We start from the raw sequence: 13,026 nt of genomic DNA on the forward strand, positions 1-13,026 counted from the left end.
TTACTGTCTTGTGTCATTTCTGCTTCTTGTGCCTCTGCTACTACTTTCCCGTAACGTTTTCGGTTATGGGTTCTTATGCGATTCACATTCCTTTATATGTTACCTACCTCCTCTAAACGTCTATACCAATATTTATGAGACACCCTGTATAGATTTATGAGAAATAAGGAATGATCATGTATTATTGGGAAAGTGGGGATTACTTTTTATGGTATTCTTCAATACAAAAATGACAGCTCCATGAAAGTGGCTCCGTTCAGAAAGTGGTGGAGTAAGGCAGTATATGTGGTAACCTCTGTCACAGTCATCACAGAACAGCAATTGATCATCATTATCTGATGTTCCACACAGACCACAAGATTTATATTCAAATGCACTGCCATCTATATTTGTTCACAGACTCAGCCATAAAAAATGTAAACTGCAACCATTATCAACCCACTACAGGATGGAAACCTCCTCAACATTTCATGTTGAGGGAAATGGACCATAATCTGCCACGCTGTTCCAGCGCGGGTTGGATGATCGACCGTATTTAGCAGTCAGGGGCTTGAACCCCGGTCTACTTAAAGACCATGAGCTACTGCACTCCCGCGCCTGACCATTCGGCTACGGAGGCCTCAGCCATGTGTGGTGTAAACTGAAGGCAAGTAGGATGGGCTGATCTACCACAGTCATCACAAGAAACCAAATCTTCTGCTTGTCTGGTCTTTCTGTTTTCACCACTGTCTTCAAGGCAAAAGTAATCGTAAGGACTTGCAGTTACTGCTTTGGTAGAGGCACTTTTCTTTTCTGCCAGCGGGTCATTAGAAGAGGTCTCTCCTGAAGAGTAGGGGGCTGATCCGTCACCTGCTTAAGAAGAGGGTTTGGGAGGGGAAAGCTGTTCTCCTCCTCAGTGTTATCTGTCGACCCACTGTTGTTGTTGTGACTATGTGTGTAGTGGTAAGATAAGCCAGGACGAGTCTTGTAACGGGCACCACAGATTTCACAACTGTATGGTGTTTCTGCATCAGAATAACCAGTTCTGTCTTTCTTTTTTGTTCGTGTATTTCTTATTTTCCCTTTCTTTTTGCGATAGGTATCTTTATATTCATCATAATCAGAGTCTGGGTCATTTACCAGCATTTGGAGGCCCACCGGTATCTTCTATATCTTTATACCAAGAATATTTTGAATCTTCAGTTAGCTTATGAGCACTTTCTTCCCCTTCCATTTTGATTGCAGTGTTTTCCATTGCACTAATTTGATGTGCATCTGTTTTATTTGCATTAATTTTCTTGGCATGTCATGTAGGGTAGCGATCATTCATTTAAGTTCTGCCTTTTCTTTTTTTTCTCCTTTCTCCATCTTTTTGCAGGATATGTATATATATCTGACCTTGAGTTATCCCGGCATTCTTTGCCACTTCTGCATCCGCAGTACACAATCGCTTTGGTCTACTACAGTTTGTGCATCCAGGAATGGTAATCGCATCTTTCGTTCTATACAAAGCCGAGTATTATAATTAGCAGAATTTTGTATTACATCTTTATAGAATGGAACACTAAGAACACTGTTTAAACGCGAAACGGAAACTTTGTTTTCGTTAATACAAAAACACAGCACCTGCCATTGTCTTTTCCCGACTTAACTACTATAATTGTTTAGACCTTTTAATAGTTGTGTGGGAACCACGAACTCCAATGCCAACCGTAGCATTGCGCACAATTCCATGCTCTCTACAATATGACAATTCTTTGGTTCAACCCTGTTTGTTTCAACAAGACTATGTCCCAAGCATACAGCCAGTTCTGTTCGAGAATGATTCATGGACACAAATGTATGTACAAAAGTTGGACTGACCTGCACAGAGTTTTAATTTGAACCCCGTGCAACACCTATAGGATGAACACTGACCAGTTCAGCAGAACAGTGGAGGAGTATACCCTCCACAGTGTGTCGTTTGTTGGTGGAAAGCCTATTCAGGAAGGTGGGGGTTGTCATAGTGGCCAAACGGGGACCAACACGCCGTTGAAGGTTTTTTTTTTTTTTATGTGAACCCCAAACAGTGTGTAAACAGTGACGTCAGTGTGAAACCGACCTGTGTCCGGATACTTTTGGAGTGTAGTGTACTTGTACTTTGAGTATACTTCACCACCCCACATGCTACAGATCACATACTACATGTGATCTTTATCGTGTATTATTACACTTGCATTTGAAGATGCCTTTAAGAATTCCTCTTGTTTTCGACGGGATACGAACCTAGACCTCTCCGAACGAATGGCAGGTGACACGCTTATATTGTCATGGAGAAGTGGAGCCTAATGAGTAAGTAATGGAATACTCTGTAGTATTCCATTACTACAGAGTATTCCATTTATGGGGAAGTCTGTGAGAATAACCGAACTGTCAGAATAAAACAAAAACGATTTTTAATATTTATCCACTTTTTAAGTAAAACAAAAATACTAATATAATTATGTTTATTGTTTCGCTTCAAAGTGCCCTTTCAATTTGGCTTCATTCTGTCAACGGCTAAAGAAGCAGTTAGACAGTGCACGTTGTTGCTCCTCAATATTTACTTCCGTTTTTGGAAATCCAAAATTTAAATACTCCTCATCATATTTGTTAATTTTGACTTTTTGAAAGTACCTTCCTTCGAATTTTTTTTAGCCGATATTACGGTAACTTTCTATCGAGACGGAATTAATTTTATAAGCACTTAAAAGTTATCCACAGTAGTAAAATAACGGATATGAAATTTAAGTTTAAAACATGACTGCTAAACAAGTATGAATAATTCTTATAGAAACTGGTCGTTTTTAAGTGCAATTCGTAGCAGTAGTCAAATACTAGATTGTGTTGCAATTTGTATTTTTCCGGAACGAAGTGTGTTGCGACCGAGGCACCTGTTTCGGCGCAAAGTTAGAAGGAGCGCCAGGATTAAGGAATTGAATGGTGAAACTTCGTATGATATACTTTGTTGGGGAGAAGGAACGTGCGCACTTCTGAATAGTTACCTCAGGCGCTGAAATACCCTCTCCTGGACGTGCTTTATACAGTAGTGCTGTAGACACTTTTCAAAATAGCGCCATCATTTGCCTTTGTACATCTCTCTTTTTTTTTGTTTAGACTATTTGTCGTCTGGATCATTTTTGTCATATTTGAACTGAAGTTTTTGAATTTGATATTAAAATCGGAACTAATTTAGATTTTACGATTTCTGAATTTAAAATTTGCCTATTAGAAAGTTATTCCCCCTTCTCAGTTTTTCTGAAAACTTAACCTGTGCACTTTTGAAACGGACGTACTCATACACAGATATTCTTTAAAACTCTCAAACTAACTTTAAAACCTAAAAGAGTAAAATGTTTCACATTTTGCTTTACCACCTTAAAATTATCTTTATCTTTAACACCTTAAAATTATATATATATATATATATATATATATATATGTGTGTGTGTGTGTGTGTATATTTTAAACAATAAATAATGTAATATATATATGTATACATAACACAACGGTCGTAGCAGGAGAAATGACATAAATTGTTCTCTGCAGATTAGCTGTTTTACATAGCTAAATGACGTACTGGAAGAGCGAACATCACATACAACCTTTTATCATTATTATTATTATTATTATATATATATTTTTTGTCTCCTTAAAATATAACGACGTTTTTAGACTAAACCGAGGACGGGGAAAATTTTTACAGCTAACGAAAAAATGCAAATGAATCGTTAAATTTTAAATACATGAATTATAATTTAAACAGTAATATTTAGTCTAATTTTAATATAAAAATTCAGTCTTTTCAGCCAAAATGTGACAAAAAAAAAAAAAAAAAAATGTTCAGGCAACAAATAGCTTGAACTTAAAAATAGGCGAGTAGATTCCAGTGCCTTTTAATTTAAACCGCATGCCAGTGTTTGCCTTATTTTAAGACAAAATTGGATAAAGAATGATTTACATTATAACCACTACCTAATGTTTATGAGCATATCCAGCTTTTAAATTTATATAAAAATCTACTGTTCACGTTTGCTCTACACAACTAAAATAAATAAATGAAGGAAATGATTTGATTTGTAAATGTCCGTAGTTTGATGCTAATTTTACACTTATCTTTGCATTTCTTCTAACTCCTTTGTTTGCTCTGTCCGAATACACAAAGAATACGATTATTGGAACTATTAGTAAAGTTGTTGTTAATCAGTATACTCTAAAACTTGGATATTCATTCTTTATACTTTCTGCAATTAGTACTTAAGTCATTATTCAATCCGAAATTAAATTCAACAGTTATTCATTCAACAGCCAATTTGCTGAAGGGACAACGGTATCTGGCGTTTCACATTAGTTACACGAATATTTTTTTTCGTAGTTCCGAGTGGACTTAATTTAATAAACATTAGATTTAGTCGCATTGGTTAGCACTGCTTCAAATAAGCTGACAGCGCTGCGAAATATAATTTAAATTGTTATACATTCAAGGATCGAGGCAGTTAACTAGTAAAACTGAAATACAATTCTGTGAGCTGTGCACTATCTTCATGAATTAGGTTACGCTGATCGCTAGTGTTATTTCAAGTTTCCGTTGTACGTTCTCTTCCACAATTCGAGAAATACTTTGCACAAACCAAACGAATGACCTCTTGAAGAACGAATATATTTAAATATTTTTCTAGTTGAATTGTATGTTCCGTCACTAATTTGTTTCCTTAGTTAATACTTAGTTAAAAATTAATATTAGAGCGGTGTTTACAATTCTGAACTAACCGCTAGACCGCTAACCACCATGTGGATTTTACAACGTTCATCTCGCTTATTTCGGCAAAAACAGTCCCACTACCAAAGAAGCAAAGGAAATTTCACTGAATTGAGCACAGATTTACAACTTAGACTCGTAGAGAGAGAGAGAGAGAGAGAGAGAGAGAGAGAGCGCGCGCATTAATGAAGTTATGGAAAAAGCCGCAACGAAACAGCTTTCCTGTTGATCTATAAGGACTCGGAGTACAGCATGACGTCACTTCCTATCACACGGAATGTATTCCAGTGTTGCGCCTTCCTGCTAGATGTAACAGCAATGGTTAGTTTTACTTTGTCTTCTAATGCAGAGTCTTCGTAAACTGACTGCCTGAAGTACTATTTGTTTAAAGATCGTAATTTAACCTGGTCAGTATTAAAAAAGCCACCAGCTTTCTTAAAGAAATACTGAGAGCCGTCAGCGTGCCATCGGGAAACGGCATACCGACAGTTTTACTGAATGTCTAAATTTAGAGAACTCGACGAACCAACTGAAACGACGAATCAACTGAAATTTTAACAATTCATCCCGAACATTGTACGTATGCTAGCCGTCTACTGAGTAACAACTCTAAGCACAAGTGACTGATTATCTTGGCTACAGATAATTGCTCGGCCGCAATCGGTACACATTTCCGGTATCAGACAACGCACTCAACTGCAAGCCATCACTTACCTAACCATCTTATAAAAGCAACTAATGAAGGTCAGCGTCATTCAACCAATCAATGGTGTTGACGGGGAGGGCAGCTGGTTACACAAGATATCGGAATGTCCTACCTGCTGATTGAGAAGTGACCGGCATAAGCAGCAGCAGACGCGACGGCTGGATCCACCACAGTGGAGGGACTGAGACTCTGGCGCGGCGTAGCCGGAGACACGGCTGTAGGGACGGGACGAGCTTCGGCACCGCGGGCTGCCATACGAATTGGCGCACAAGCAAGTGCTGGAAACAGACTGACAGACTGGAAGACCGTTACGGCCTCTTGGCTGCGGGCGGCCTCTCCTCAGGATCGTTCTAGGCGAAGTAAGGGTTAATCATAGCCGCGGGGAAAGAGGTAGCACGTCGGCAGTGTGCCGGGGCGGACTGCATACGGCAGGCAGCGCGCCAGGCAGACAACAAGGCCTCGGGCCCTCAAGCAACTTTTTTTTTTTGGGTGGCGGAAACGTAGCTACGGGCGTCGGTTCCAAGGCCGGCGAAAGCCCTGGTATCATCAGCCACTGCCTCGGGACACGAGATGCAATCGATCGATGGGCGTGCTCCTGTAGGCAGATCCCCAGCAGAGCCTGGCGCACTTGTGCACGGTATAGCACCACCGCCCAGCTCCTGCAGATGGCTTCCATATGGCCAGTTTTTGGATCCCACTTCATCATGTTTGACCGCATCCTTTCACTTGAAGGGGTTAACATCTCTCTCGTCGCGACCTGCATCTTCTCCATCTCTTGCATTGTACACTTCCAGCTTCTCTTATTCACGCATGCGTATCCCACCATCTGTGTCGACTTTGGTTTGCTGGCTCATAGCCATTTGTTAAGTATACAACTTAGGTATGCAGACCGATCTCCAGCGGAGGAGAAAAGTTTATGCTGTTGATAATGTGCTAAGTTTCTCAGACTGTGAAACTAGCACTGCGTGAGTGTTAATGGTGAAGTATTTATGTGGCTTTCGTCGCTTATTATTGAGGACCACTCTACAGATAAAAAGCAATGAAATCTTAATTACGCACAAAGCTGCCATGTTTTGTTTTTTGTGTAGTTGCCGCTTGAATTACTTAGTTAACGCATTTCAGTTACGGTAGTGGGTACTTGAGGGTATATTGATATTCATAGCACCCTTTTGAGTACACAGTTTAGAACAGTACTTAAATACTCACTGAAAATTTTCCCGCTTTTTTTTCTTATAATGAATTCGTTTTTCATAATAAACTCTGCAGTATAATTAAACGCTCGCCATGAATGGTGCATGGCGATCAACATTCTGCAGATTAAAATTATATTTTTCAAGAAGATTTTTAAAACTATATTTTTCAAGCATGGCTCCTTTGGAAGATGCGTAAAAACTTACTACCTGTGTACTTTTAGAAGGGTTAATCGACGGAGACTGCGGCAGGATATCGTGTCTTTATTTTTAAGAGGTTTAGCGTTGACCGGCTCTAATCCTGGGAGAGCGTATAGGAATTTGGGGCAAACGGATCACTTGAGGTTTGACTGATTGTTTGTTATTCTGCGAGGAACATATATATATATATATTTTTTTTTTTTTCCCCCTGAATGAAAGTAATATTTATAGTTTAATGAACATAAGTGTCCACCATCCCCTCTCAATGGGAGAAATATGTAATATAACGAAATAAGGAATAATCAACCCTAATGCTAAATTAGGATTGATTATTTTTAGTTGATTATTCCGCATCGAATTAATATCTTCATTAATAATAAAAAAAGAATGCAAATTTTACTATTAAAATATAACCTCTTATGATTGATTTTAAAAAAAATCGCAAAGGAATATTTCAAATCCTTTGTATGATATGCGCTGTTTTTGTTTCTTCTGATTATTCGAAACCGAATAAGTCGATACAAAAAAAAAGCATTTTATACCCAAGTAAAGTATGTGAATTCATCCTTAGAACATTTAACGGTATGCAACTTTATACATATTTTAGTCGGGATGCACAAAAAGATTCCACTGGCAATTATTAACACTAATGAGGACAAATGCGCAAAAATATGATGGATTACCAGTTGATTGACAAATACATACAGTAGACTGTCAGAATAACGGCACCTTCGGGGATTCAAGGTGCCGTTATCTAGAAAGTTTTATTTTTAATATATTTAATGCAGTAATAATGAGCTAAATAAGAAATAGATTAAGATTGCAATTTTATTAATTGCACATAAAAAACTTAAACACGTTGAAGATGCAATGTTATATTCTGCCATTAGTGCACTCCTGCCTACGCCCCGTTCTTTTTTCTTTATTATATCAAGTTTAATCTGCGTGGTAACAGTTTCATCGTCTTCCCCACACCGTGTGGAAAGGGCCCGAGTTCGAATCCCATCGATGACGCGAAGAATTTTTTATGGGCCTTTTTCACTCCGTAGCCGAGTTAGTCGGTCTTAGGCGTAGATATCAAGTTTTTCTTCAGGCAAAGTAGGCAAATCAACCAGAGAACACGCAATTTACTGTCACAATACACATGGGTATATGAATTAACTTTCCGGGTGACCCTGATGTAATAGTTTGGATTATATCAAGTTTGTCACTAAGCTTTGATGTTGTTCTTCTTTTCTTCTCTGTATGAGGTTTATTAACTTTAGGAGCCATAGTGAGAGGTTTTTAATTTAAAATAAATGTAAAACAGCGGTATCAGTACAGAATTCACTTTCAAAATGGCTAACGTAAACAAATACTGTACAGTAATCACGTGATTTGCTGTTTTGTTTTTTTCGGCACTGCAAGACATCTGCTCTGTATGTAAACATCCGATCTCAGTGTGCGTTAGTTCGAATGTTCCGTTATTTCAACAGTTTATTGTACTTAAGATAAATCTGCTATCTATAGCAATTTTGTAAAAAGCAAGTTATTCCCTTTGTCCCGTAATCCGCTTTTCTCCAACTTCGCCAACTAATTGTTGCTACCCTTTGCTCTTTCGCATCACAAAAATTTGGTTCATTTTAAAAAAACTGAAAATTATACGGTTGCCATAAAACAGTGAGTTATAACTTCCTTTTAAAAGGAACTTTTATATTTGTTTCACTGTTTCTACAGTTTTTATCACGAATAGCTTTGTTTATGAGTAGTATTATCCTAAATCGTAGAAAATATATTCAACTCTGCGATTGTCCTGGAGTAAAAACAAGAGAATTTGTTTATGTTGGAAATTTATCGAGTGAGAATAAAAAAGCAGCATTTAAGTTTATACATACACTGAGTGATCACTGAATTATGACCATCCTTATGAAAAGTGATTGCGACCCGTTGACCAAGTGAGGTACGAGAGTGCGCAGTTAGTCGACCTACATAGCATAAATAAGGTGTCAGTGGTTCAATAGGTAGAAAATTTCCAAGCGTGATGGGTAAAAGGAAGGATTTATCGGACTTTGATAAAGGACGGTTTGTGGATGCTCAACAAGCTGGTGCCTCGATTTTCCAAACGGCTGAACTGATGGGATGTTCGAGAGCCGCCGTAGTTAAAGTGTATCAGGACTGGCGTCAAAATGATCAACAACGACCCGACGGCAAAACTGCAATGGTCAGCGAAAGGTTGAAGTTAGAGGTGAGCGCCGGGTACGACGACTCGTATACAGGCGCAGCATTGTTTAAGAGTTATGTTATGTTGTTATTTAGGAGCATTAGCAACTAAGGTCATATTGCTCCGGGGATATGCGGTGGTCATTTTCTGATCTTTCCGCATCCTCCTTATTTGGTGGTCATGGGCTCGAACCCCGGTTTAATCAAGAAGCGTGTGCTACGCACTGCCGCTCCTGCCGACCTGGCTACGGAGGCGCATTGTTTAAGAGTTGACTACCCAATACAACATGGGCCAACCTGGAACAATATCTGCCATGACCATGCGCATGCTCGCACGTATGGCTATACCAGCAGACGATCCCTACGGCATCCTCTCCTAACCAAGGTTCACCGGCGTAAAAGACTCGCCTGATGCAAAGAGCATGCAAGTTGGATGTTAGAAGATTGGAAGAAGGTGTGCTGGTCGGATGAGTCACGTTATTTACTCTACACCGTGGATGGTCGTGTACTGATTTGGTGTCAACAACAGGAGGCTCTTGATCCATCATTCATGGTCTCAAAAGTGTTGGCTGGTGGAGGCAGTTGTATGGTGTGGGGCATGTTTCATTGGCAGGAATTTGGACCCCTGGTGCATGTGGAACACTGTATCAGTGGTCTCCGCTATTGCCAACTGCTTGCTGATTGTGAACACCCCGCTATGTTACACTTTTTCCTGAATGGCGACGGTGTCTTCCAAGATGACAATGCGCCGAGCCATCGGGCACTTGTTGTGCAAGAATGGTTTGAGGAACACAGTTCTGACTTTCAGCATATCGATTGGCCTCGGAACATCAATCCCAGAGAGCACTTGTGGGACGCTATGGAAAGGCATATCAGGCGTCTGGATACACCAGTCACCTCCATACCTGCATTGCTGGCCGCATTACACACAGCTTGGTTGGCTATACCTCCTGAACGCTTCCGACATTTTGTTGAATCAATGCCATGTCGGATAGCTGCTGTACTGAGGGCAAAAGGGGACCTACGAAGTACAGTATTAGGTAGGTGGTCATAATTCAGTGATCACTCAGTGTAGATTGAACCTAATCGTTTTGTTTGTTATTTGGTTTTTAGGAGCATTAGCAACTAAGGCCATATTGCTCCGGGGATATGTGGTGGTCATTCCCTGACCTTTCCGTATCCTCCGTATTTGGTGGTCACGGGCTCGAACCCCGGTCTAATCAAGAAGCGTGTGCTACGCATTGCTCCTCCTGCCCACCTGGCTACGGAAGCGCCTGAACCTAATCATATGTACAGTAATTAACAAAGACACGAGGTGAGCAATGTGATTTATAAGTTGAGGCTACCCAGGATTCATTAGACTGAACTTATAAATCTTTGCTATTGGCAAGGGGAACGAAAAAGAATAGAATTCAAATTGTTTTTAAAGTCTGGGTGACCGATATTTTTAGTCAAAGTATTATGTCCGCTGCGGTTCGTCGCACTCATCGGTAGCATAATGTCTACACCTCACTATTGAAAATAAGATATTATAATGAGCGTACTGTTTCGTAAAATTTTCCATTTCGACCCGTGGTTCTGCGTTAACCGTTCGTGTTCGGTGGAAACCTAACTGTGACCCTGCGCAAACTTGTCTGTAATATTGTAATCTGGCTACGTTAAAATGTGCGCGCTTAGTTTGCTCATGTACGTATACCTACGTAAACTATTTTACGTAGTTTAGATATCGCCCACGTAATTTAAGGCTTGCTTCTTTTTCCAAAAATTTTGCATAATTACTGTTAGACAGATTTATAGTAAATGTCCAGAAACTTTCAACAATTTTAAATTAACTGTAAATTAAAGAAAAAGCATTTCTTGCTGAGAAAGGAATGTGCCTGACTGGGGTAAATATTTATGAGTATGTAGTCTGGCGATTTCAGCGAACTTACCGGAGTTCGGTCGGAGCCACATATGACTCTACGGTAATTATCAGTTTTTATTATAAAATTTAACCCCTACGTTACAACAAAAATGTAATTTTGTATTACAAGTTTTTTTCCCCTCCATTTTCGCACCCCCTCTCTCTTCCCCCCACCTTATCATGATACCTGGATGACCGCACGGTTCGCCCAATCCTTCGTTCTACTTGTGTTCATGGTTTATTTTTCTGACGGTGTTTGGTAGTAAGGGCTACTACGTAAAATATGAAATATGAGTACCAGGAATAATTTAATAGTTTCCTGATTACCAATGTAGATTTCTGTTGGAATAGGCCTCAGTTATTTTTTGCTAATACCTGTAGACAAATAGGCCGCAGTGTAATTGTTATTCCGGTCTTTGTTCGACCCGAATAACCCGATCTCTAGGCGAAAGATCAGGGACAACTCAAACTATCATTTAAAAATTAAGCAGAAGTTTTTTTTTTTTTTTTTTTTTTTGGTACAGTTATTGCACTTTAATATTGGCACTTGGCCATTTCAGGTTATTTACCTAGCACTACCGACATGAAGCTCCTTACAGCTAGAAAATACAAATAAAATGAACCAACATTGTTCAAAGGGCCTCACGAGCTGCCATCGACCTCAGATTCGACGTGACCTGTGGTATACTGATTAATGTTGTGAATGAAAGCAAGCAGTGAACAGGAATCTGCGAGCCCTTTGGAGCCAAGTACAGAGCAGTAGTATACAATTAATTTCCTCTAGTATCATGTATTATTCAGTCCTGGTTGCAAGCCAAGAATATATCCAGCATCCCGTTGATGTAATATTTATGAGTTCTGTTCCAGCAGCGAGCTTCTCCATCTGAGTTACTCATCATAATGTAATGACCACAAATTAGAAATCATAAATATGTGTATTTCCCTGCGACTCCAACAGATTGCATTTTCGGGATTTTGGTACAGCGCTACTTATCACGTGTTCTTGGTCTTATTCTTAGAAACCTCCCCCTCATTTCTAGTTTGCTCTTAGTTGCATGTCAGTAATTTGTTATTCCTAATTTATGCATCTAGAAAACAGATTTTGTGTGTGTGCGCGCATGCTGACGAATCGTCCCGCAAGGCCTAAGTTATACGGTCAGTAAATAAAGTTACCTGAGGCGTTTGCGACTTGAATGTAACATCGATTCTTTTGCCGCTGCAGGAAATTTTAGAATAAGATGGCGTTGTATTGTTTAATGGGGAGAGGGATATTCCATTTTTGAAGTATGGGGAATTTGAAATCCTTTTAATCCTTATCGGATTTTAATCTTTATTATAGAAGCTTAAAAATTCATTCTGTATTGAGATTAATACAGAATGTATTAATCTCAATGTTAGATTGTTAACTCTTATCTAAAATCTCCGGTCTTACACCGGAGATTTTAGATAGAGTTAACAATCTAACATTGGAAAAATTAACAAAGTGCTTACATTTCAGGTGCGTTCTTAAATTAACGGCATTTTTTTCTATGATTAATAGAAGTGAAAAGTAAATTACTAATTATCTTTTTACCAATTAATTACTAATTAACTAATAATATATAAATACACAAGGATAATATATATAGATATAGATATACACACGCACACACATTATATATAAAATATAATATATATTACATTATTAATTAAATTGAATACCAAAGGAAATATACAACTGATGAAATTTAATAAGAATTTTGGAATATAAGTATTAGGGGTGAAAAAATATACCTATAAGGCCATAGTGCCAAGTATTTAGGTAACCTATGTTGGACTTCATTGTTGTACCCTATAAGTAATAATAAATTATAATAAAAATAAAATGATAGTCCGGTGGAGGTCCAATTTGTCACGTTCATGTGTTGTGTTATTTATCTTCTTCAGGTGGTCACTAGTTAGAGTTTTGCAGTCATTTCCTTGATGTTCACGTCTGTCTTTTGGGAGATAGTTACATTGGAGCTGTCTCTCGAGATATGTTTGTTTCTAGTGTTCCCTTTCTATTTGTTATGTTCTTGTGTTGGTCTGGTTT

At 38.8% G+C, this 13,026-nt stretch overlaps 1 protein-coding gene, 1 long non-coding RNA gene and 1 pseudogene across 2 annotated transcripts in view; 1 reads left to right on the forward strand and 2 right to left on the reverse strand.

The window, feature by feature from the left end:
- LOC150082824 (BTB/POZ domain-containing protein kctd15-like) overlaps positions 1 to 5,814 on the reverse strand; it is a 127,694-nt gene extending 121,880 nt beyond the window's left edge. The window contains exon 1 of the mRNA XM_090377620.1: positions 5,575 to 5,814. Coding sequence (XP_090233746.1) covers positions 5,575 to 5,717 — 143 coding nt within the window. The 5' untranslated portion in view covers positions 5,718 to 5,814. The remainder of the gene's footprint in view (positions 1 to 5,574) is intronic.
- LOC150082825 (uncharacterized) overlaps positions 1 to 13,026 on the forward strand; it is a 339,289-nt gene that overhangs the window by 105,402 nt on the left and 220,861 nt on the right. The window lies entirely within an intron of this gene.
- Positions 763 to 5,237, reverse strand: LOC150082826 (zinc finger protein ubi-d4 A-like; annotated as a pseudogene).

Source organism: Mastigoproctus giganteus, chromosome 7, assembly GCF_048544385.1.
Source record: "Mastigoproctus giganteus isolate SK-2022 chromosome 7, ASM4854438v1, whole genome shotgun sequence".
Lineage (NCBI taxonomy): Eukaryota > Metazoa > Arthropoda > Arachnida > Uropygi > Thelyphonidae > Mastigoproctus > Mastigoproctus giganteus.